Raw genomic sequence first — 26,484 nt, forward strand, 5'->3', positions numbered from 1 at the left:
CTGAGATGTCTATACTAAGTAGTCTAATTCTGAGATGTAGAGCCAGCAGTAAATCATTCAATGAGATTATCAAGGCCCTAAACTGGAACCATGAGGTACTCCTACCAAGATAACTATGAGAATTTCCTGCCATCACTGAAAAACTTGAAAATGAGCCTTTTTTTCTTGTTCAACAAGCTGAAAGACAGCAATTCCAGGGAAATCTAGAGACAAAGTAGTAGAGGATGTACACTATCTTTGTCCTCATATGATTTAATTATCATGGTGTTTCATTATTAATTGCTTTCATTATCACCAACATTTATTGAGTGCTTATATGCTCAGTATATCATCCCATGCATTCTCATTACTTAATCCTCACATCAACCCAGCAACATAGGTATTAACCCCATTTTATAAAAAAAAGATAACTCAATGTTAGGTATATTGCCCTATTCAGAGAGCTAGGAAGCAATGTGTCAAGATTTTCTCCCATGTATGTCTATGTCCAAAACTAAAGATTCTAGCCACTTGTTCTCCATTATCTCACGTTAATAAAAGTGTCTATCAACAACTATACAATCACTTCCCACACATAGGCACCACAAGTGAGTTTCTGACTGGGCTCTAAGTATCTGAAAATTCACTGGGACTTTTCAGTCCTACTCACATTAGCAGAGTCACTCCCTCCCAATCATGATGTCTCCCATGCCATTCTGCACTCTATAGCCTACTTCTTCAGTGCTGCCTTTCAAGCACTAAGACCCCTACCCTTTGACCAACCCATGGGGTTACCAATCACCAACCCATGGCGCCACTGGAAAAAAGTCCAAAAATGATAGCAGCTCCCTCCAGTTATTCTTATTACATGTCCTTGACCACTGTTGAACACTTATTCCCTAGTCCTCCATTCATTCACACACACACACACACCCCTACACAGAATCTCACACATACATGTGAGTTCCATACCCACACTTCTCGACATCTCCGTATCAGCCCCATAGCTCATGTTGTCACATCTTCCCCAGGAAAAAAAAATTAGCCATCGTAAAAATCAGCTAACTTCCCATCTACTGAGCTCTCCTTCTTCCCTACAGTCTCCGGGGGAAATGTTACTATTCTCTGAAACTAACTCTGCTCTGTAATGGAATCCAATCCTTCTAAGATACTAAAAGGTCCTGACTCTCCCCATTGGCTTCTTCCTTCCTACTTCAAAGAGGCAAAATGTTGCCCTTTCTTGACAAAGAAAACACTTTTCAAACTGCAGCCTTGAGTACTCTTCAAACTCATGTGCACATTGTATTTAATCAATACCTACCATCTGCTTGCCCTAGTGCAAGAAGCACCAGAAATAAAATAAATTGGCTGAGTGCCGTGGCTCATGCCTATAATCCCAGCACTTTGGAAGGCTAAGGCACGGAGGATTGCTTGAGGCCAGGAGTTCAAGACTAATCTGGATAATATGGCAAGACACCATCTCCACAAAAAATTTAAAAACAAGCTGGGTGTTGTGGTGCACCCCTGTAGTTTCAGCTACTGGGGAGGCTGAGGTGGGAGGATCGCTTAAGCCTGAGAGGTCGAGGGTGCAAAGAGCCACATCGCACCACTGCACTCCAGCTTAGGGTGACAGAGTGAGACCCTGTTTCAAAACATAAAAAATAAAAATAAAAGAAAGAAAAGAAGTTTCAGTGATGAGAGGGACCCAAACGGTTAGAGAAAGAAGGTGTCATCAGCAAGATGTACTCTTCCTTTATTTCTCTCTTTCATGATCTTGCCGAGATAGTTTTTCTTTCAGTGGAAGAGTGAGCAGAAGGCGGGGCGAGGAGCTAGAAGCTATAACTCAGCCTAACGAGGTGAAAGGAGCTGTGAGAGTATTACAGCTGGGGAGGAACAGAAAATCTCAAAAGGCACCGGGCGCAGTGGCTCACACCTGTAATCCTAGCACTGCGGGAGGCTAAGGCGGGTGGATCACCTGAAGTCAAGAGTTCAAGACCAGCCTGATCAACATGGTGAAACTCCGTCTCTTCTAAAGTACAAAAAAAGTTAGCCGGGCATGATGGCAAGTGCCTATAATTCCAGCTACTCAGGAGGCTGAGACAGGAGAACGACTTAAACCCAGGAGACGGTGGGTGCAGTGACCTGAGATCGGGCCACTGCACTCCAGCCTGGGTGGCTGAGCAAGACTCTGTCTCAAAAAAAAAAAAAAAAAAAAAAGAAAGAAAGAAAGAAAAAAAGAAAATCTCAAAAGGCAAGCTGCTGCCCAAGAACAGGAGTATATGTGGTCGTCCTTGGCTACTTCATAAGGTAAGGGAGAACACAAGGCATAAAGGGAAGAATCACAGCATGTTAAGGGATAGTGAGGGGCTAAAGCAGGAGAAACCCATGGAGGGAAGTGAGGAAAGAACTAAGATACCTCAGTCTTTGAGCAACTGACTGCCTTAATCTCCTTGAGTCTTAAATTCCACATATCTATATATCCTAATATCAGTTAAGGGGCAAATGACTTTCCCACTTCTCACAGGTTCAACTTCCTGAATCATCATGGGTTCCTTCCTCTTCCTCTTTCAATTGCAGTTGCCTAAATCTCACCTTCCATTTGTAGTCTATCAACTCAGTCCTTTCCATTCTATTCCTAATTCCACTACTTTAGTCCATGACCACATCACTTTTCATCTTAAGAGTCCTGATACATCTGTGTGGCTTGTCCAAAATTGCAAAATCATTCAACTGTATTGCTGAGGCTGATACCCAAGTCTTCAGACTAGGGTATTTCCTCATGTTTCTTCACACCTAGAACACTTGCAAATCTTCTAAACTAGTTCCCCTTTCATAAATTAATCACATGTTTATTAGGTATCTAGTATGTACAAGGGATATGACAGGTACTCTGGGGAATATACGCTGAAGAAATAGTCCCTAATCTTAAATGTCTAGACTGTAAGCCAATAAAGGTGTAGACACAAATAAACCTAATGTAAGACACGGAGTAGTAAGAGTTACCTACATAAAATTCCACAGACTACAGAAGAAAGTTCATTTACAGCTGGGATAATTTGGGAGAAGGTGGGATTTGGAGTAGGCCTCAATGGATGATAAAGATTCCATGGCTGGAAGCAGTGGCTCACACCTGTAATCCCAGCACTTTGGGAGGCTGAGGCAGGTAGATCACGACGTCAGGTGATTGAGACCATCCAGGCTAACACGGTGAAACCCCGTCTCTAACAAAAATTTTTAAAAATTAGCTGGGTGTGGTGGCGGGTGCCTGTAGTCCCAGCGACCCGGGAGGGAGGCTAAGGCAGAAGAATGGCATGAACCTGGGAGGTGGAGCTTGCAGTGAGCCGAGATTGCGCCACTGCATTCCAGCCTGGGCAACACAGCAAGACTGCGTCCCCCACCAACCCCCCCCCAAAAAAAAAAAATTATCAATCAGCAGAAATGGGAGAACTGGCATTATTCCAAACCAAGAATATATGCAATTACCACTAAGGGGCAAGAAAGTACAGTGACAGCAATAGTCTATTTTACCTATAAGATAAATAATGAACAAAGCTGTAAAGTTAAGAAATAAGACACAGATACATTATGGAGGCTGTGAAAAGCAGGCTGAGAGCCTGAACAAAAGCAAGGTCTGGGGCAGACTAGCTGAATATAAATCCTAGCTTCTTCCCTTAACTGCTCTGTGACCTAAGGCAAATTAGCCTCTCTGCTGAGCCACAGTTACCTCATCCATAAAACAAGACTAATGGTATCTGCCTCACAGGACTGTTAAAATAAATTAGTTAATACATATAAAGCACTAAACACAGGGTAAGTCTGCAATAAATTATGATGTAGCCAATAAGTAAAACGAGATTTAGGTAGAGGACTAACAATATAATCAAAGTAGTGCCTAAGGGAAAGTCACCTCTGAAGATGGAATGGGAGCATGCTAGCTGGCACCACACAGCAACACTCCAACCATTAAAGTCCTTTGAGACTGACCAAGGGAGACAAAAACAAAAAATAAATTCCTGGGAAATACTGTGGAAGCCAGCCTCCAAGGTGGGCCCTGTGATCCCCAGCTCCTGGGGATCCTCTATAGTCTCCTCATACATTGTACCGGGTTGGTCCATGCAATGAATAGACAGCAGATGGGATGTCACTTCTGAGATTAGGCTATGAAAGAACGGGGGCGAATATCTTGTTGCTCTCTCTCTTGCTCTTGGGAAAGCCAGGACCCTGTTTTAAGCTGCCCTATGGAGCTATCAAGAAACAACCATGTGAGTGAGCTTGGAACTGTATTCTCCAGCTCCAATGACCTTTATTTGACTGCAGCCTTGTGGGAGATCCTGAACTACAACCACATAGTTGAGCCGTTCTCAGATTCCTGACTCTCAGAAACTCTATGATATAATAAATATTTGTTATGAACTTCTTCAGTTTTCAGCAACGTATTACACAATAGACAACTGTACGACTACTAAAAAAATTTCATAAGAGTCTTGAAAAACGACAAGATGAAGAGACCAGAAATGAACGTCAATTCAAAAATACTAAGATTTCTGAGTCAAGAGAAACTGTTAGGGCCTGGAGGACTAAGGGTGAGATGATGATTTTGTGATGCACCAAGTTTGAGCTCTAGGGAAAGATCTAATATAGATCTGAAAGTCATCTATACAGCAATGACAATTAACTTCAATGTATGATAATTGCCCAAAGCAAATGTGGAAAATGAGAAGCAGCACAAGGTCAAAAATTAGAACATGGCACGAACACAGTAAAGAGAAGAAAATAAGCTGTTGCAAGACAGGAAGACAATCAGGGTAGCAACATCAGGGATGTTCCAAAAGAAATAAAAGCAGGTGGTCAATGTGTCAAATGCTCCAATGACCAAGTAAATAACTTACACTGGATTTAGCAAATTGATGTATTTCCTTGATTTCTTTTCATACATTAATACTTCTGAAATCAGGCTGTATCTTATAATCAACAGAGGTGCCTGAAATGAATTTCTTTATTCCCTAAAGCCAGTCGCAAAATTGATGGTGTGGGCTGATAATAAATGGTATTTGAGAAGCAAGAAAGCATGGTAGTGGTAAAGAAGTTGAACCAGTATATGTGGACTATTTTTTTCAGAAGTTTTCGAGTAAAGGGAAGAGTCAAGAAAGGAGGTCCTGTGTTTGCTTTTTAAAAACTATTTTACTATGAGACAAACGTATTTGAAAGCAAGGAAGTTAGAAGGAACTTTAAAACGATAAAGGACACATGCCAGAACAAGCACAATTAGCAGAACAAAAAAGGATGCACTGGCGGATACAGGTGCAATTAAACACCATTCACCCAACGATTCCTAGGCACCCGCGCTCGTTCTGGACCCCGAGGCAGCGCGGTGTCCAAGAACTGGGCGGTCAGACGCACAGTCCCCTCCCAGTGCTGCAGGAAGAAAGGCAGAGTTGACAGGGGATTATCCGAGGAGACTGGCAAAGCCATGCCAGGATTACCTGCTGTTTGGTGCAGTACACCAGAATCAAAAACAGACAAAAGTAAAGCCAAGTATCCCCGAGGCGGACACACCCTCCCGCCCGCTGCGTCCCTCGGCGGCCCCACCCCTTGCCTTCCGTACTGCGGCTGAGGGCCCGGCCCACACGCCAGGACCAGACCCGGACCTGGGGGCGGCACCCCGCTGCGCTGGCTGGCTCCACGCGAGCAGACGGGACCCACCACCACCTAGCCCTCCACTCCCAACGCCCACCCTCTCTCACCCCAGCAGCCCTGGGCCGGCCCCGCGCCGGCCCGCCGCTTGCCCGCAACGCGGGAAACGGCGCAGCACCCACTCCCAACCCAGAGCCTACCTTCGAAACTCCAGCGCGCCAGCCGCGGGGCATCTCCAGAAGCGAAGCCTGAGCGTACCGCCCCCTCAGCGCGCCGCCGTCCCACCTCGGCGCGCCGCACCGCGCGCTGCCATTGGCGGGCGCTCGGGCGCAGGGCGGGGCTTCGGCGGGGGGCAGGGCCTCCGGGACTGCCTGGTTGGGCCCAGAGCCCGGAAGGAGTGCAGCGCGGAGGGGAGAGCTTCCGCCCCCGGGGCTGGTGGGGTCTACGGGGTGCGCTCTGGGCTGTGGCGTTGCTCGCCCGCGAGCTCCTGGGGGATTCGGGAGAGCTGCTGGGCTGGCGCCTGGAGTGGGGGCCGCCTCCAAGTGTTGTCTTTCGAATTCAGTTACTTTCGTTTGTGTTGTCAGGCAACAACTGACCTTAAATAAAAATGAAAACCAGAAAAGTAGGCTACACATGCAATAATGGATACTTAAGGAATGGGAGTGGCTGCTGGTGACTGGAGCAGAGAGGGTGTGGTTTCCCCATGTTTGGGGGCCGGGGGTAAGGACTAAAGTCTAAGTGTCCAGAGCCCGAACTGCATGTTGGTCATCACATCAACAGGAGAACTCGTGGAGCCTGCGGAAAGGCTACGGGGTGCCAGAATCTGAGGGGGCGGGAGATTGCGTTCCTGCCACATTTCGCCGGGGCGCACAGGGGCCCCGCGGGGCCCGCCGCTCCTCAGGGCGTGAGAGAAGTGGGTCTGAGACCGTGCGGCGCCGACCACAGTCGACCCAGCAGAAGCCGGGGAAGGCCACGAGTCTGACTGGGTCCGAGGACTGTGAGGAAGGCGCCTCCCATGGAGAAAGCTACCAGGTAGTTTAACAAGGTGAAAAAGCGTCGGCCTGCGGAGAAGGAAAGGATGCTCAGAAAGTTGCCTCAAAAGGACGCAGAAGTGGAGGTGAATCTTCTGCTTCAGAGGCACTTTTTTGTGCCTCTGTGAAAATGCATTGCTTTCTGGTTGATCCATCTTCAGGTTTTCTCTCCGTCCTAGTCGCTGTTCTGCCAACATCCCGTGTTTGAATCTGGTACCTAAAGCCGCAGATACTTGGTTCATAGTAGATGTCCACTCTGCAGTGGCTGAAAACACAGAAGAAAAACCATCTTCGCCTGGGAAGCACATTATTGCTAGTGCCATTACTGTCAACAGTTGTAACAAGATAAACGGCATGCCTAATCTAGTTGAGAATTTTGGACACCGGGCCTCCCACTGGGACTGCACCAAGAAACCAGGTCTGCCATTGCCGCCGCCGCCGGGCCTCACTGTCTTAGCACAGCAAGTGCACCCGACCGCGCCAGGAGTCCCCATTTCACTCCCACAACCAGGCCTGTGGTGAGGCTCCCGCTTGTTATCTCCACGAGGAGGTGCTGTCCTGCCGAAATGTTGGGATTTTTCTCCAAACTTCCTCCTGTTCAGAATTCACCATCTCAGTAGTGGCGTGGACATCCACCTGGCCATAGCTCACCCAGAAACCTAGGAATTTTTGTGAACAGGTCTGTGTCCCTTACCAATCTGTCAACTTTCCACTGCCACCACTGTTTCCCAGGCCGCTAGTGTGTTTTGCCCAGACTGCTGGTAGCTCCTAACCCATGTCCCCTAATCCACTGTTGCCCCTCACACACCACACACATACAATCCATTCTCCACACAGACACCACGGTGATGTTGATGCTGTCTATATTGGCCTTCCTTTTGGTGGTCAAACGTGTCTAGCTCCTACAGCCTTGGGGTCTAATAAGCATTTGCTCTTCCTTTTGCCTAAAAGGCTCTGGCCTCCCTCTGCCATGCCATTTCCTATGCACCTGTCAAACCTGAACCTGGTGGCCAGCTTCCCTAAACTAGCAAGCCTGAACCTCCCTATTCTTCATGTCCACAGGACCCCTACTCTGTTGAAGATGTTGTGACAATCACAATCTAAATAATTACGATGATTATTTGTTATACCATGTGGCTCCACCTCCATGCTGTAAGGTAATACCATTTCTATCTTCACCGTTTTTGTATCTCCATCAATTAGCACAGTGTCTTCCATATACAAAGTACTCAATTATTTACTATGGATGAACTACTCATTGTGAAACAGAAATGACTTGCCAGAGGCCGCACAGCTAGTAAGTGTTCAGGATTAGAACTCATATGTGATACCAAGATCCACGCATTCTCCACTACACCAATCAGATCATAGTAGAATCATGAGGAATTTTTCACTTGAACGTATGAACTCAGCAAAAGGGAACTGTTGATGAGAAAGATGAGCCCCTGCCAAAAGGGACTTATGAGGCCTCTCCAGTCTTGTCTTATTTCCTCCTCAACAAACACTCGATGGCAAACATCAAGACAAACCAGAAAGTCCTTCTTTTAACTTTTTTCTCATCAAACTTTTTGGCCTAGTTGTTGTTCTGCAGATATCTGTGGTCTTCACTCTGCTTACAACCATCCTAAGGATTCCATGGAGATCCATGGAGTCTGGGGAGGTTGCGACTCACAAGAGCATCTCTGCTGCACCTTCAGGGCAGCTCTCCTTCCATCTGTCTTATATATGGGGCAAGATTGTATTTAAAGAAAGATCTAATATGGGGAGAAATGTTTAGAATCTACTCATCAATATTCTTTTTTAGTCTGGTAGATGATAGTGCTCTAGGCTACAAATGAATCCAAGATTTAAACGTGAAAAAAATGTCAAGATATTAGAATAAAACATGACCAGATTCCTTTATAATCTTAGAGTGGGAGAAAGGTTTTCCAACTATGACTCAAAATGCCCTAGTTGTAATAGGAAAGATTGATCAATTCAACTACATAAAAACCCTAAATTATGCATGGCAAAAAAAAAAAAGGCAAAATCGAAGAATAGTTCATATTGATATCATATAGAAACAACCCCCTAAAGTATAAATTACTCTTGGAGGAGTAACCAAGAGTATTCCTTGGGGGAAATAACCAAAAACCCAGTAGAAAATGGGCAAAGGACAAGGGCAGTTCACAGACAAAGGAACAAAAATGGCTTTTATACAATGAAAAATATACTGTCTCATGACAAGAAAAATGCAAACTTAAACTGCACACCTATCATATTGGCTAAAATCCAAGTCCTCAACAACACATATTGGGGTAAGGGTCCTCTCGTGTATTGCTAACAAAAGTACAAAATTAGGCAACTCCTATCAGTGGGACTGTGAAAATATGTTTCAAAATTATAAGTGTATTTACTCTTTAAGCTAGCAATCATACTTCTGGGAATTAATCCTACACATACACCTGCACACATATTGTCTTAGTCTGTTTTGTGCTGCTATAACAGAATATCTGATACTGGGTAGTTTACAAAGAACAGACGTTTACTTTCTCACTCTGAGAAATCTGAGATCAAGGAGCTGGCATTTGGTGTCTGGTGTGGGCCTTATTGCTGCATGAAGGCCACGAAAAGAAGAAGGCAGAAGGCCACGAAAGCAGGCTAGCCAAATGCTGCATGAAGCCTCTTTTATAAGAGCCTTAATCCCATTAATGATGGAGGAGCCTTCATGGCCTATTTGGCAACACCTGAATTTTAGAGGAGACACATATGAAATGATAACACATGTGAAATGATATGTATGTAAGGGTGTTTATTGCAGCATAGATTGCAATAGCAAAAGACTAGAAACAATTGTTATATTTGTTTACTTGGAGAGTAAGGAGACTATTAAATATGCCGTGCTAATACCTTCATAATGATCTCCAGCTTTACTAAATGAAAAAAACAATTGACAGAATATGATTCATAGTGTGCTGCCTCTCTAGTGCAAGAAAACAGGAAAACATATTGCTTATATCTGCATGAAGAAATGCAACATCAAAATAGATATATAGAAAATAAATAAAAGGGGTTACCTAGTAGAGGGGAGGAACCAAGTGATTGGGATGAGGGAAGACTTCTCCATCTCTACTTTTTATTATTTTTTTATTTTTTTATTATTATTATTCTACTTTAAGTTCTAGGGTACATGTGCATAACGTGCAGGTTTGTTACATATGTATACTTGTGCCATGTTGCTGTGCTGCACCCATCAACTCGTCAGCACGCGTCAACTCGTCATTTACATCAGGTATAACTCCCAATGCAATCCCTCCCTCCTCCCCCCTCCCCATGATAAGCCCCAGTGTGTGATGTTCCCCTTCCCGAGTCCAAGTGATCTCATTGTTCAGTTCCCACCTATAAGTGAGAACACGCGGTGTTTGGTTTTCTCTTCTTGCGATAGTTTGCTGAGAATGACGGTTTCCAGCTGCATCCATATCCCTACAAAGGACACAAACTCATCCTTTTTTATGGCTGCATAGTATTCCATGGTGTATATGTGCCACATTTTCTTAATCCAGTCTGTCACTGATGGACATTTGGGTTGATTCCAAGTCTTTGCTATTGTGAATAGTGCCGCAATAAACATACGTGTGCATGTGTCTTTATAGCAGCATGATTTACAATCCTTTGGGTATATCCCCAGTAATGGGATGGCTGGGTCATATGGTACATCTAGTTCTAGATCCTAGAGGAATCGCCATACTGTTTTCCATCATGGTTGAACTAGTTTACAATCCCACCAACAGTGTAAAAGTGTTCCTATTTCTCCACATCCTCTCCAGCACCTGTTGTTTCCTGACTTTTTAATGATTGCTATTCTAACTGGTGTGAGATGGTATCTCATTGTGGTTTTGATTTGCATTTCTCTGATGGCCAGTGATGATGAGCATTTTTTCATGTGTCTGTTGGCTGAATGAATGTCTTCTTTTGAGAAATGTCTGTTCATATCCTTTGCCCACTTTTTGATGGGGTGGTTTGTTTTTTTCTTGTAAATTTGTTTGAGTTCTTTGTAGGTTCTGGATATTAGCCCTTTGTCAGATGAGTAGATTGCAAACATTTTCTCCCATTCTGTAGGTTGCCTGTTCACTCTGATGGTAGTTTCCTTTGCTGTGCAGAAGCTCTTTAGTTTAATTAGATCCCATTTGTCAATTTTGGCTTTTATTGCCGTTTGCTTTTAGGCATGAAGTCCTTGCCCATGCCTATGTCCTGAATGGTATTACCTAGGTTTTCCTCTAGGATTTTTATGGTATTAGGTCTAACATTCAAGTCTCTAATCCATCTTGAATTAATTTTCGTATAAGGAGTAAGGAAAGGATCCAGTTTCAGCTTTCTACTTATGGCTAGCCATTTTTCCCAACACCATTTATTAAATAGGGAATCCTTTCCCCATTTCTTGCTTTTCTGAGGTTTGTCAAAGATCAGATGGCTGTAGATGTGTGGTATTATTTCTGAGGCCTCTGTTCTGTTCCATTGGTCTATATCTCTGTTTTGGTACCAGTACCATGCTGTTTTGGTTACTGTAGCCTTGTAGTATAGTTTGAAGTCAGGTAGCGTGATGCCTCCAGCTTTGTTCTTTTGACTTAGGATTGTCTTGGAGATGCGGGCTCTTTTTTGGTTCCATATGAACTTTAAAGCAGTTTTTACCAATTCTGTGAAGAAACTCATTGGTAGCTTGATGGGGATGGCATTGAATCTACAAATTACCTTGGGCAGTATGGCCATTTTCATGATATTGATTCTTCCTATCCATGAGCATGGTATGTTCTTCCATTTGTTTGTGTCCTCTTGTATTTCACTGAGCAGTGGTTTGTAGTTCTCCTTGAAGAGGTCCTTTACATCCCTTGTAAGTTGGATTCCTAGGTATTTGATTCTCTTTGAAGCAATTGTGAATGGAAGTTCATTCATGATTTGGCTCTCTGTTTGTCTGTTACTGGTGTATAAGAATGCTTGTGATTTTTGCACATTAATTTTGTATCTTGAGACTTTGCTGAAATTGCTTATCAGCTTAAGGAGATTTTGGGCTAAGACAATGGGGTTTTCTAAATATACAATCATGTCATCTGCAAAGATGGACACTTTGACTTCTTTTCCTAACTGAATACCCTTGATTTCTTTCTCTTGCCTGATTGCCCTAGCCAGAACTTCCAACACTATGTTGAATAGGAGTGGTGAGAGAGGGCATCCCTGTCTTGTGCCAGTTTTCAAAGGAGATTTTTCCAGTTTTTGCCCATTCAGTATGATATTGGCTGTGGGTTTGTCATAAATAGCTCTTATTATTTTGAGATACATTCCATCAATACCGATTTTATTGAGCGTTTTTAGCATGAAGGGCTGTTGAATTTTGTCAAAGGCCTTTTCTGCATCTATTGAGATAATCATGTGGTTTTTGTCTTTGGTTCTGTTTATATGCTGGATTATGTTTATTGATTTGCGTATGTTGAACCAGCCTTGCATCCCAGGGATGAAGCCCACTTGATCATGGTGGATATGCTTTTTGATGTGCTGCTGGATCTGGTTTGCCAGTATTTTATTGAGGATTTTTGCATCGATATTCATCAGGGATATTGGTCTAAAATTCTCTTTTTTTGTTGTGTCTCTGCCAGGCTTTGGTATCAGGATGATGTTGACCTCATAAAATGAGTTAGGGAGGATTCCTTCTTTTTCTATTGATTGAAATAGTTTCAGAAGGAATGGTACCAGCTCCTCTTTGTACCTCTGGTAGATTTCAGCTGTGAATCCATCTGGTCCTGGACTTTTTTTGGTTGGTAGACTATTAATTATTGCCTCAATTTCAGAGCCTGCTATTGGTCTATTCAGGGATTCAACTTCTTCCTGGTTTAGTCTTGGGAGAGTGTAAGTGTCCAGGAAATTATCCATTTCTTCTAGATTTTCTAGTTTATTTGCGTAGAGGTGTTTATAGTATTCTCTGATGGTAGTTTGTATTTCTGTGGGGTCGGTGGTGATATCCCCTTTATCATTTTTTATTGCGTCTATTTGATTCTTCTCTCTTTTCTTCTTTATTAGTCTTGCTAGCGGTCTATCAATTTTGTTGATCTTTTCAAAAAACCAATTCCTGGATTCATCGATTTTTTTGGAGGGTTTTTTTGTGTCTCTATCTCTTTCAGTTCTGCTCTGATCTTAGTTATTTCTTGCCTTCTGCTAGCTTTCGAATGTGTTTGCTCTTGCTTCTCTAGTTCTTTTAATTGTGATGTTAGAGTGTCAATTTTAGATCTTTCCAGCTTTCTCTTGTGGGCATTTAGTGCTATAATTTCCCTCTACACATTGCTTTAAATGTGTCCCAGAGATTCTGGTATGTTGTATCTTTGTTCTCATTGGTTTCAAAGAACATCTTTATTTCTGCCTTCATTTCGTTTGTACCCAGTAGTCATTCAGGAGCAGATTATTCAGTTGCCATGGAGTTGAGTTGTTTTGATTGAGTTTCTTAGTCCAGAGTTCTAATTTGATTGCACTGTGGTCTGAGAGACAGTTTGTTATAATTTCTGTTCTTGTACATTTGCTGAGGAGTGCTTTACTTCCAATTATGAGGTCAATTTTGGAATAAGTGTGATGTGGTGCTGAGAAGAATGTATATTCTGTTGATTTGGGGTGGAGAGTTCTGTAGATGTCTATTAGGTCTGCTTGCTGCAGAGATGAGTTCAATTCCTGGATATCCTTGTTAACTTTCTGTCTCAGTGATCTGTCTGATGTTGACAGTGGGGTGTTGCAGTCTCCCATTCTTATTGTATGGGAGTCAAAGTCTCTTTGTAAGTCTCTAAGGACTTTATGAATCTGGGTGCTCCTGTATTGGGTGCATATATATTTAGGATCATTAGCTCTTCCTGTTGAATTGATCCCTTTACCATTATGTAATGGCCTTCTTTGTCTCTTTTGATCTTTGATGGTTTAAAGTCTGTTTTATCAGAGACTAGGATTGCAACCCCTACTTTTTTTTGTTCTCCATTTGCTTGGTAGATCTTCCTCCATCCCTTTATGTTGAGCATATGTATGTCTCTGCATGTGAGATGGGTCTCCTGAATACAGCAAACTGATGGGTCTTGACTCTTTATCCAGTTTGCCAGTCTGTGTCTTTTAATTGGACCATTTAGTCCATTTACATTTAAGGTTAATATTGTTATGTGTGAACTTGATCCTGTCATTATGATATTAACTGGTTATTTTGCTCGTTAGTTGATGCAGTTTCTTCCTAGCCTCGATGGTCTTTACATTTTGGCATGTTTTTGCAATGGCTGGTACCGGTTGTTCCTTTCCATGTTTAGTGCTTCCTTCATGGTCTCTTGTAAGGCAGGCCTGGTGGTGACAAAATCTCTAAGCATTTGCTTATCTGTAAAGGATTTTATTTCTCCTTCACTTATGAAACTTAGTTTGGCTGCATATGAAATTCTGGGTTTAAAATTCTTTTAAGAATATTGAATATTGGCCCCCACTCTCTTCTGGCTTGTAGAGTTTCTGCTGAGAGATCTGCTGTTAGTCTGATGGGCTTCCCTTTGTTGTTGACCCGACCTTTCTCTCTGGCTGCCCTTAAGATTTTTTCCTTCATTTCCACTTTGGTGAATCTGGCAATTATGTGTCTTGGAGTTGCTCTTCTCGAGGAGTATCTTTGTGGCGTTCTCTGTATTTCCTGGATTTGAATGTTGGCCTGCCCTACTAGGTTGGGGAAGTTCTCCTGGATGATATCCTGAAGAGTGTTTTCCAACTTGGTTCCATTTTCCCCCTCACTTTCGGGCACCCCAATCAGACATAGATTTGGTCTTTTTACATAATCCCTTACTTCTTGCAGGCTTTGTTCATTTCTTTTTCTTCTTTTCTCTTTAGATTTCTCTTCTCGCTTCATTTCATTCATTTGATCCTCAATCGCTGATACTCTTTCTTCCAGTTGATCGAGTCAGTTACTGAAGCTTGTGCATTTGTCACGTATTTCTCGTGTCATGGTTTTCATCTCTGTCAGTTCGTTTAGGGCCTTCTCTGCATTAATTATTCTAGTTATCAATTCTTCCACTGTTTTTTCAAGATTTTTAGTTTCTTTGCACTGGGTACGTAATTCCTCCTTTAGCTCTGAGAAGTTTGATGGACTGAAGCCTTCTTCTCTCATCTCGTCAAAGTCATTCTCCGTCCAGCTTTGATCCATTGCTGGCAATGAGCTGCGTTCCTTTGCACGGGTAGATGCCCTCTTATTTTTTGAATTTCCAGCTTTTCTGCCCTGCTTTTTCCCCTTCTTTGTGGTTTTATCTGCCTCTGGTCTTTGATGATGGTGATGTACTGATGGGGTTTTGGTGTGGGTGTCCTTCCTGTTTGTTAGTTTTCCTTCTAACAGTCAGGACCCTCAGCTGTAGGTCTGTTGGAGATTGCTTGAGGTCCACTCCAGACCCTGTTTGCCTGGGTATCAGCAGCAGAGGCTGCAGAAGATAGAATATTGCTGAACAGCGAATGTACCTGTCTGATTCTTGCTTTGGAAGCTTCCTCTCAGGGGTTTACTCCACCGTGTGAGGTGTGGGGTGTCGGTCTGCTCCGAGTGGGGGATGTCTCCCAGTTAGGCTACTCAGGGGTCAGGGACCCACTTGAGCAGGCAGTCTGTCTGTTCTCAGATCTCAACCTCCGTGTTGGGAGATCCACTGCTCTCTTCAAAGCTGTCAGACAGAGTTGTTTGCATCTGCAGAGGTTTTTGCTGCCTTGTTGTTGTTGTTGTTGTTGTTTAGCTGTGCCCTGTCCCCAGAGGTGGAGTCTACAGAGACAGGCAGGCCTCCTTGAGCTGCTGTGAGCTCCACCCAGTTCGAGCTTCCCAGGTGCTTTGTTTATCTACTTAAGCCTCAGCAATGGCGGGTGCCCCTCCCCCAGCCTTGCTGCTGCCTCGCGGTTAGGTCACAGACTGCTGTGCTAGCAGTGAGGTAGGTCCGTGGGTGTGGGACCCTCCCGGCCAGGTGTGGGATATAATCTCCTGGTGTGCCCGATTGCTAAGACCCTTGGTAAAGCGCAGTATTTGGGTGGGAGTTCCCCGATTTTCCAGGTGTTGTGTGTCTCAGTTCCCTGGCTAGGAAAAGGCATTCCCTTCCCCCTTGCGCTTCCCAGGTGAGGCGATGCCTCGCCCTGCTTCAGCTCTCACTGGTCGGGCTGCAGCAGCTCACCAGCACCGATTGTCTGGCACTCCCTAGTGAGATGATCCCAGTACCTCAGTTGAAAATGCAGAAATCACCTGTCTTCTGTGTCGCTGGCGCTGGGAGTTGGAGACTGGAGCTGTTCCTATTCAGCCATCTTGCTCCGCCCCCCTCCTATCTCTACTTTTTAATGTAGTTTTGTATACCTATTTTTAAAACAGATTGAAAAATTAAGAAAAATGTGTACTTTGTTCTAGAATGATGATGGTTGTACAACTGTGAATATTGTAACAAATCACTGAATGGTACACTTTAAATAATTATTTTATGGTATATGAATTATATTTCAATAAAATAATTATTTTTAAAATGTTTGGTTAGGGGCTGGTAGCATCAGCAGCATCTGAGAAATTGTCAGAAATGCAAATTCTTGGACTCCGTACTAGACCAATTGAATCAGAAACCTGGTGGACAAGACCTGGTAATCTGTTTTGAGAAGCCCTTCAACTGACTCTGATGCATGCTCACCTGTGAGAAGCACTGGACTGGATGCAGTTGCACGGAGTAACAGGCTGTCACAGAGTGGTCGCCCACAAAACATCCATCTAGGAGATCTGTGCACTCAGAGTGGGAAGAAAAGGCCTTGTCAGCCTCTTCTTTCATCATTGACGACAATAATGTTAATAATAATAATATGATATTTATATGTGCAGGCAATGTTAATCCCTTTTTATGAAATGAAAATAGTGCCTCACCTGATGAGTTAGAACACAGCAGATACATAGTAAGTGCCCAGGAAGTGTTATCGATTATTATTATCACTTATCTCAGAAAATCTCTATGACAATTGTGTGAAGTATATTATGATTACATATGAGATAATTGCATCACAGACATGTTACATAACTTGCAAAAAGCCACAAACCCGATAAGTGGTAAAGCACAGAGGTTTTCAACTTTGGTGAATCTCACTTTATCTCTTTTTCCTGATCACACTTTGAGAACCATGGATCTAGGTTCTCAAAGGTATACAAATGGTTTTTATACACGTAAAAAGTAGGAGTGGAAAATAGAGTCAAATGCAAATTATTCAAGGAATGTGCATTCATTCATTCAACAAACAAATATTGAAGTTTACTATGTGCCAGCCCTATGTTAGGCCTTAGGCCTTAGTTGGTTTTCTTAGTCTATTTGGGTTACTATAACAACCCATCAACTAACAACCCATAACTGCATAGCTTAAAAAGAATAGAAATTTAGGCTGAGCACAGTGGCTCATGCCTGTAATCCCAGCACTTTGGGAGGCCAAGGTGGGTGGATCACGAGGTCAGGAGTTCAAGAGCAGCCTGGCCAACATAGTGAATCCCTGTCTCTACTAAAAACACAAAAAAGTTAGCCAGGCGTGGTGGCGGGGCACCTGTAATCCTAGTTACTTGGGAGGCTGAGGCAGGAGAATTGCTTGAACCCAGGAGACGGAGGTTGCAGTGAGCCGCGATTGCACAACTGCACACCAGCCTGGGCGACAGTGCGAGACTCCATCTCAAAAAAGGAGAAAAAAAAAAAGAATAGAAATTTATTTCTCAAAGTTCTCGAGGCTAAGAAGTCCAAGATCAAGGCACTGGCAGATACAATGTCTGATGAGGGCCCATTCCTCATAGATGGCACCTTCTAGTGTGTTCTCACTCACATAGTGGAAGGGGCTAGTTATCCCTTTGGGGTCTCTTTAAAGGTGTTCACCCTATTCATGAGGGATCTGCCCTCATTACCTACTCACTGCCAAAAGTCCCACTTTCTTTTTTTTAACTTATCTTTTAATTGACAAAAATTATATATATTTATGGTATACAACATGTTTTGAAATATGTGTACATTGTGGAATGACTAAATCAAGCTAATTAAAACATGCATTACCTCACATAACTTTTTTGTGGTTGAAAACACTTAAAATCTACTCTTAGCAATTTCCAAGTATATGATACATTTTGTTTGTTTGAGAAAGGGTCTCACTGTGTTGCCCAGGCTGGAGTGCAATGATGCAGTCACGGCTCACTGCGTCCTCAACCTCCTGGGCTCAAGAGACCCTCTGCCTTAGTCTTCCAAGTAGCTGGAACCACAGGTGCTTACCAACACATTTGACTATTTTTTTTTTTTTTTTAATTTTTGTAGAGACAGGGTTTCACCATGTTGCCCAGGCTGGTCTCAAACTCCTGGCCTCAAGCGATCCTGCTGCCTCAGCCTCCTAAAGTGTTGGAATTACAGGCATGAGTCAGTGTGCCCACCCAATACATTATTATTAACTATAGTCACCATGTTGTACAATAAATAGATCTCCTGAACTTATTTCTCCATCTAACTGAAATTTGGCCAGTCCTACCCATCTCTCACCCCAGCCCCTGATAACCATCATTCTACTCTCTGCTTCTATGAATTTAACTTTTTTAGACTCCACATATGAGATCAGCAGTATCTGTGTTTATGTGTCTGGCTTATTTCACTTAACATAGTGTCCACCGGGTTCATACATGTGCAAATGACAGGATTTCCTTTTTTTTAAAGACTGAATAGTATTCCATTGTGTATATATACCACACTTTCCTTATCCTTTCACATGTTGATGGACACAGGTTGATTCCATATCTTGGCTATTATGAATAATGCTGCATTGAACATGGCAGTGCAGATGTCTCTTTGACACACAGATTTCAGTTCCTTTGGGTATGTACTCAGCAGTGAGACTGCAGGATCACATAGTAGTTTTATTTTTTAGTTTTCTTAGCAATGTCCATACTGTTTTTCCTTAATGGCTATATTAATTTACATTTCTTTTTAATGGCTGTATGATATTCCATTGGGTGGATTACCATTTTGTTTATCCATTAATCAGTTGATGGACCTTTGTGTTGTTGCCACATTTTGTCTATTATGAATAATGCTGCCCTGAACATTTGTGTAAAAGTTTTGTTTGAACACGTTTTCTTTTATTATTATTATTATTATTATTATTATTATTATTATTATACTTTATGTTCTAGGGTATGTGTGCACAACGTGCAGGTTTGTCACATATGTATACATGTGCCATGTTGGTGTGCTGTACCCATTAAGTCGTCATTTACATTAGGTATAGCTCCTAATGCTATCCCTCCCCCCTTCTCCCACTCCCAACAGGCCCCGGTGTGTGATGTTCCCCTTCCTGTGAACGCATGTTTTCACTTGGGGGTATATATGTAGGAGGGGAATGACTGGATTATGTTTACAATTTTATGTTTAACTTTCTGAGGAACCAGAAAACTCTTTTCCACAGAAGTTGCACCATTTTATATTACCTACAGCCATGTTAGAGGGCATCCTTGCCGATACTTATAATTTTCCACTTTTAAAAATATTTTAACCATGCTAGTGGCTATGAAATGGTATCTTATTGACTTTGGCTTGTATTTCTATAAAGATTAATGATGTTAAGCATCTTTTCATGTGCTTTTTGGCCATTTCTCTATCTTCTTTGTAGAAATATCTATTCAAATCAGTTGCCCATTTTTAAAATGGGTTGCCTTTGTTTTGGTTGGGGGAGTGTAAGAGTTTTTATTGTTTTGCCTGGAGTCCTTACTGGCTAACACGTATCTGGGGTGTACCAAACTTGCTTTATTGAGGCGAAGTTGTACAATAAAAATTTTTTTTTTAATTTCTAAAATGATCTTTTAAATGAAAATCACTCACCACAACTTTACAGCACATTATCATTTGCTTTAGTGACACAAAATTAGGCTTAAATTGCTGGGAATTTACAAATGCACTTAAGAGATCCTATTAACAAGAAGTCTTAACGAAGAAAAATTGAGGACCAGGTGGCTTCACTGGTAAAGTCTACCAAACATTTAAGAAGAATTAACACCCTGTAATCCCAGGACTTTGAGAAACCGAGGCAGGAGGATTACTTGAGCCCAGGAGTTTGAGACCAGCCTGGGCAACATAGTGAGACCCTGTGTCAACAGTTTTTTGTTTTTTTTTTTTTTTGAGACAGAGTCTTGCTCTGTCCCCAGTCTGGAGGGCAGTGGCGTGACCTTGGCTCACTGCAACCTTCACCTCCTGGGACCTCCACCTCCTGGGTCCAAGCAGTTCTCCTGCCTCAGCCTCCCGAGTAGCTGGGACTACAGGTGCGTGTCACCATGCCAGCTATTTTTTTTGTATTTTTAGTAGAGACGGGGTTTCACCATGTTGGCGAGGATGGTCTTGATCTCTTGACCTCGTGATCCACCCGCCTTGGCCTCCCAAAGTGCTGGGATTACAGGCATGAGTCACCGCACCTGTCCCACAAAAAAATTAAAAAAAAAAAATTAGCCAGACATAGTGGCACATGCCTGTAGTCCCAGCTACTTGGGAGGGCTAAGGTGGGAGGATTGCTTGAGGTGAAGGATTTGAGGTTGCAGTGAGCCATGATTGCACCACTGCACTCCAGCCTGGGTAACAGAGTGACAGAGTGAGACCCTGTCTAAAAACAAACAAAAAAAAGAAAGTAAAAAGGAGAATTAACACCAGTTATTCTCAATCTCCTTTAAAAAATAAAATATGAAGGGACACTTCCTAGTTCATTCTATGAGGCCGGTATTACCCCGATACCAAAGGCAGGCAAAGATATCATACAAAAAGAAAAATAGAAAGTAATTCTTGGATGTTACAAGATGGCTGACTGACTGGAAGCTCCTAGGTTCATCCTCAACTCCAACAAAAAATCAAAATACAGTGAAGAAGCAACTATATTTCAATCAAAATAACTAAAGGAGAGCTCTGGAGAACAATAAAGAAGCAGCAGAAATTCTGTAGAGTATGGAAACCCGGGATGGCTGCACAGGGAAGGAAAGGATACACCTCATCTTTGCCACTCTATCCACTCAGGATCAGCTTGGAACCAGGAGAGACCTCTTCCTGCAGGGAAAAGGTGAGCAGGGGGACCCCGGCAACCCCCATCACCACCATGGACACATGCAATCTTCATTACCAGAGGCTCCCACAGTCCTCACAAGCTCTGAGCCCAACTGAGGGAGCTCCCCAGAGTTCACATGCTGAGCTATCCAAGAGAAAGAGCCGATACTGTGCCCTCCCCCATGGTCTGTGCTGCTACTGTACTGCACCATCTTGGAACCAGAGCCACTGCTAGAGTGCGTTGTGCTCTGGGAGCGTGCAGCTATGTACCCCTTCATCCCTGTGGCTTTGCCAATACTAAAACCATCTTACCCAGTAACACATCATCCCCAAAACAGGCTGTTCCACGCTCTGTCCCCTAGGGCCAAGCTCCATCACCCCCATGTGAGACACTGGCGAACCCTCCACTTATGGCTGAGCTGAAGTAACTCCCTACCTCCCAGGGACCTCAGGCATCCTACAAACCATAGCAGACACAATCCTGGTGCCACGGCAGAGGCATGCCCTGCTCCCCAGGGGCCTTATGTCTTTGGCACTCCAGAGCCACCACAGGTGAGGCAGCACTTTGCCCCGGGGCTCTGAGCCTCTGGCACATTGGAGCAGTTGCACCTACCAGTGCCACAGCTGATATAGAACCATGTCCTAGGGATCTGAGCCTCCACTGACCCATGTAGCCATGCTTTCTGGGTTCTTAGCTGCACCTTACACCCCAGGGAATCAGGATTTTGCCTGAGCTGGGTCATGTCAACCTCCAGACTAAACATCCACAGTGCCCCACCTATCCAGAACTGGAGTAGCCCCTCAAAGTCTGAGCTGCTGAGGTGCTCTACCTCTCTGGAGAGTGGAGTCATTGCTATGCTGCTCTATTCCCCCCAGGTCCCAAGCACAGGGGCATCTTGCCATGTCCAAGTCCTTGCTGTTGCTGCCCCTAGACTCACAGAGCCTTGGCTACTGCCATGTCCCACCATCCCAGGGTCCAGAGTGACCACTGTTTGGTACGTCATCTCCCAGAGCCTAAGCTGTTTTTGTACCCTCTTGGTTCTGTGTCCCAAATTGCAGCTGTGTCCTGCTCCCCAGGACCTGAGCCTCCAGAGCACCTCTTTACTCCATAGCTGTGTCAGGGCTTCACCCTGCCCTCAGGGTCAGAACTATAGCTACATCCCAGCCCCCTCGGCCTGAACTGCTGGAGTGTGCCTCAGCAAAAGACCCTATCTTAGCAAGAGAACTACATCTACTTGTGCCTTGGAAATTGAACGAGTGCCTCAAATCCTGAGCCCAGGAACCCAGCTTCACAACTGCTCTGAACACCTATGGACCTATGCCCTGAATCCCAGTGCCATTGTGGCTGCCAGTGGGTTGTGTCAGACTCTACACCAAGAGAGATCCCTTTAGTGAAGACTCTCCACTGTGGGTAAGATAGGAATAGATGGATCCCAAAAGCCCTTGCCCTAATAACCTACACAGCCATTGTCACTTCCACAAACTTCTGCAACCTAGACCACCCAGGCACCACAGTCGTTGCTGACATTTGTCACAACTGATGAAACTGCATGCAGTCTACACCAATGCACTGACACAGAAACAGAGCCACTGCACCCTGCTTAACCAACACCCTCAGGCCCATATATAGGAGAAAGTCTTCCCCTATGAAAGCCAATCTGAAAGGTTTAGAAGAGGTAACTGCACCACCAGATATGCACACATTAACACAGAGACACAAGAACATGAAAAAGCAAAGAAACAGGACACCACCAAAGGAACACAATAGTTCTTTAGTAATTGACCCCAAAGAATAGAAATTTACAAATTGCCTGAAAAGGAATTCAAAATAATGATCTTAAGGAAACTTTAGGCTGGGTGTGGTGACTTACACCTGTAATCCCAGCACTTTGGAAGGCTGAGGTAGGAGGATCACTTGAGGCCAGGAGTTCAAGACATGCCTGGGCAACATAGTGAGATTCTGTCCATACAAAAAAAAGAAAAAAAAGAAAAGAAACTCCAAGAGATGCAAGACAATACAAATAGACAAGTCAATGAAATTAGAAAAACATTTTATGAGTTAAATGATAAATTCAACAAAGAGATAGGTAACATTAAAAAGAATCAGAAATCCTAGAGCCGAAGAAGCTAAAATATTTATTACAGAACTTAAATAGCAGATTAGATCAAGCAGAAGAGGGAATCTCTGAACTTGAGGACAGGTTTTTTGAAATGACTCAGAAAAAGGGGAAAAAAATGAATAAAAGTGAAGACAGCCTATAGGGCTTGTGGGACACCGTTAGGATTTTAAAGAGAGCATTGTGGATTTTAAAGAAAGAAACAAGACTGAGAAAGGAACAGAAAGGTTATTTAATGAAATAATTCCTGAAAACTTCTCAAGCCTTGGGAGAGATAGGAGCATCAACATCCGTGAACCTCAAAGGATCCCCAACACAGATAAAACACAAAGAAGGATTAATATGGTTAATTTTAACAATATTACTACCATTCTACCAAAAGCAATATACAAATTCAATGCGATGCCTATCAAAATCTCAATGGCATTCTTTACAGAAAAAAAAAACAACTTTGAATTCATACGTAAACATAAAAGACCTCAACTAGCCAAAACAATTCTGAGAAAGAAAAACAAAATTGGAGGCATCGCATTTCCTGATTTAGAATTACATTACAAAGCTATAGTAATAAAAACTGCAGGCCAGGTGCAGTGGCTCAGGCCTGTAATCCTAGCACTTTGGGAGGCCAAGGAGGGCAGATTGCCTGAGCTCAGGAGTTCGAGACCAGCTTGGGCAACATGGTGAAACCCTGTCTCTACTAAAATACAAAAAATTAGCCGGGCATGGTGGTGTGCGTCTGTAGTCCCAGCTACTCAGGAGGCTGAGGCAGGAGAATTGCGTGAACCCAGGAGGCAGAGACTGCAGTGAGCCGGGATTGCACTGCTGCACTCTAGCCTGGGCAACAGAGCAAGACTCCATCTCAAAAAAGACAAAAACAAAACAAAAAACAAAACTGCATATTACTGGCATTAAAACAGACATACAGATCAGTGGAACAGAATTGAGAGCCCAGAAATAAATCAATCATATGCGGTCAACTAATTTTTGTTGAGCACCGAGAGGACACATGGAGAAAGGATAGTCTCTTCAATAAATGGTGCATGGAAAAATGGATTTCCATATGTGAAAGAATGAAATTGGACGTATGTCTTACATTACACACAAAATTCAACTCAAATCGATAAAGACCTAAATGTAAGATCAGAAGCTATAAAACCCCATTACATGCTGAAAGCTCCTGGAGATTGGCCTTGACAAGGATTTTTTTGGATATCACACAAAAGCTCAGCTCATAAAAACTAAAATAAATAAGTGGAACTACATCAAATGAAAAGCTACTGCACAACAAAGGACACAACAAAGTGGCAGTGAATTGGGAAAAAGTATTTGCAAACCATGCATTTAATGAGGGGTTAATATTCAGGCAACTCATACAACTCAACAGTAGAAAAGCAAATAATCCAATTAAAAATGGACAAAAGACCTGAATAGACATTTCTCTGAAGAAGACGTAAAAGTGGCCAACAGGTATATAAACAGGTGATCAACATCATTAATCATCAGAGAAATGCAAATAAAAACCACTGTGAGATACCACCTTATATCCATTAGGATGGCTATTATAAGAAAATCAAAAGATAACAAGTGTTAGTGAGGGTGTGTGGAGAAAAAAGAACTCTTGTACACTGTTGCAAGCTTGTAGATTGATACAGCCTTTATGGAAACAGTATGGAGGTTTCCACATAAATTAAAAATAGAGCTACAATATGACCCAGCAATCCCTCTCCTGGGCATCTACCCAAGAGAAATATACCCTTGTAAAAATATCTTCACTCTCATATTCATTGCACCATTATTCACAATAGCCAAGATATGGAAACAACTTAAGTGTCTGTCAATGAATGAATGGATAAAGAAACTGCAGTATGTTTAAAGCTAAACTATTATTCAGCTTTAAAAAAGAATGAGAACTTGCCATATGCCACAACATGCATGAGCCTGGAGGACATTACGCTAAGTGAAATAAGTCAGACACAGGAAAAAATATATTGCATGATCTTATATTATACATATATATATATATATATATATATATATATTTTTTTTTTTTTTTTTTGAGATGGAGTGTCGCTCTGTGGCCCAGGCTGGAGTGCAGTGGCCGGATCTCAGCTCACTGCAACCTCCGCCTCCCAGGAGAATGAACCATTCTCCTGCCTCAGCCTCCCGAGTAGCTGGGACTACAGGCGCCCGCCACCTCGCCTGGCTAGCTTTTTGTATTTTTTAGTAGAGACGGGGTTTCACCGTGTTAGTCAGGATGGTCTCGATCTCCAGACCTTGTGATCCACCCATTTCGGCCTCCCAAAGTGCTGGGATTACAGGTTTGAGCCACCGCGCCCGGCTATAAAATATTTTTTTTAAAAAATCAAATATACAGAGCTAGAGAACAAAACAGTGCTTACCAGGAGGAGGCAGGGAGGAAATGGGGAGATATGAGAAGATACAAAGTAGCAGATATGTAGGATGAACAAGTCTAAAAATCTAACGTACAACATGAGGACTACAGGTAATAAAGTTGTATTGTATTTGGTATTCATGCTAAGTGAGATTTTAGCTGCTCTTGTTACAAACACACACACAAATGGTTAACTGTGATATCATGGATGTGTTAATTTGTTTCATTATAGTTACCTTTTTATTATCTATATGTGTCCCATAACGTCATGTTATATACCTTAAATATACATAATAAAATTCCTTTGAAAAAGAAAAACTGGCCAGGCATGGTGGCTCATGCCTGTAATCCCAACACTTTGGGAGGCTGAGGTGAGTGGATCATCCGAGGTCAGGAGTTCATGACCAGCCTGGCCAACATGACGAAACCCCGTGTCTACTAAAAATACAAAAAAATTAGCCGGGCGTGGTGGTGGGCTCCTGTTATCCCAGCTACTCGGGAGGCTGAGGCAGGAGAATCACTTAAACCCAGGAGGTGGAGGTTGCAGTGAGCCAAGATCACACCATTACATTACAGCCAAAAAAAAAGAGAAAAACTACAGATTAATATCCCTTGTAAATATAGATGCAAAGGCCCTCAATAAAATACTAACAATCTCAGTGTAGCAACATATTAAGAGGACTACATGCCCAACCAAATGGGATTTATCACAGAAATGCAAGGATGGTTCAAATATGAAAATCAATCAGTGTTTAAACCATATTAATGGAATGAAGGAGAAAAACCACATGATCAGTTCGATTGATGCAGAGAAAGAATTTAACAAAATCTAGCACCCTTTTATGAGAAACAAAACATGCAACAAACTAGAAGGAAACTTCTTCAGCTGGACATAGGAGTTATGAAAAACCCAAAGCTAATAGCATACTTAGTGATGAAATACTAAGAACTTTCCCTCAGAAACTGGGAACAAGACAAGGATGCCTGCTTTTTCCATTTCTATTAGATGTAATACTAGAAGTTCTAGTCAGGGCAGTTGGAGAAGAAAAAGAAATAAATAACAAATAAATAGAGTAAAACTATCTCCATTCACCAATAACATTATTTTATAAATAGAAAATCCTAAAAATCCACAAAGAAACCTGTTAGCACTAATAAACAAATTCAGAAAGTTGTAAGATACAAGATCAACATACAAAAGTCATTTATACTTCTATACAACCTAGAAAGAAGATTAAGAGAATAATTTATTTATAATAGCACCTAAAAGAATAAAA

General features: G+C 42.7%; 1 protein-coding gene and 1 long non-coding RNA gene across 5 annotated transcripts in view; one reads left to right on the forward strand and one right to left on the reverse strand.

Moving 5' to 3' along the window:
• The window catches only part of LOC105496910 (scaffold protein involved in DNA repair), a 477,476-nt gene extending 471,527 nt beyond the window's left edge, over positions 1-5,949 (reverse strand). Inside the window, exon 1 of one of the 2 annotated variants that reach the window (XM_011767553.3) lies at positions 5,814-5,949. Coding sequence is in view for 1 of the 2 variants with exons in the window: in XM_011767557.3 (XP_011765859.2) it covers positions 5,814-5,846 (33 nt within the window). In the remaining variant the exon portion in view is untranslated. The remainder of the gene's footprint in view (positions 1-5,813) is intronic. The other variant, XM_011767557.3, reaches the window with a different exon arrangement.
• Positions 5,950-6,089: 140 nt separating this feature from the next.
• Positions 6,090-26,484, forward strand: part of LOC139355851 (uncharacterized) — a 34,364-nt gene continuing 13,969 nt past the window's right edge. For 2 of the 3 annotated variants that reach the window (XR_011607055.1, XR_011607054.1), the window contains exons 1-2: positions 6,090-7,323; positions 7,707-7,801. This is a non-coding gene — a long non-coding RNA (uncharacterized lncRNA). Of the gene's footprint in view, positions 7,324-7,706; positions 7,802-9,802; positions 10,053-26,484 lie in introns of those variants that run through there. The other variant, XR_011607056.1, reaches the window with a different exon arrangement.

The sequence above is a fragment of the Macaca nemestrina genome, chromosome 8 (assembly GCF_043159975.1).
Source record: "Macaca nemestrina isolate mMacNem1 chromosome 8, mMacNem.hap1, whole genome shotgun sequence".
Lineage (NCBI taxonomy): Eukaryota > Metazoa > Chordata > Mammalia > Primates > Cercopithecidae > Macaca > Macaca nemestrina.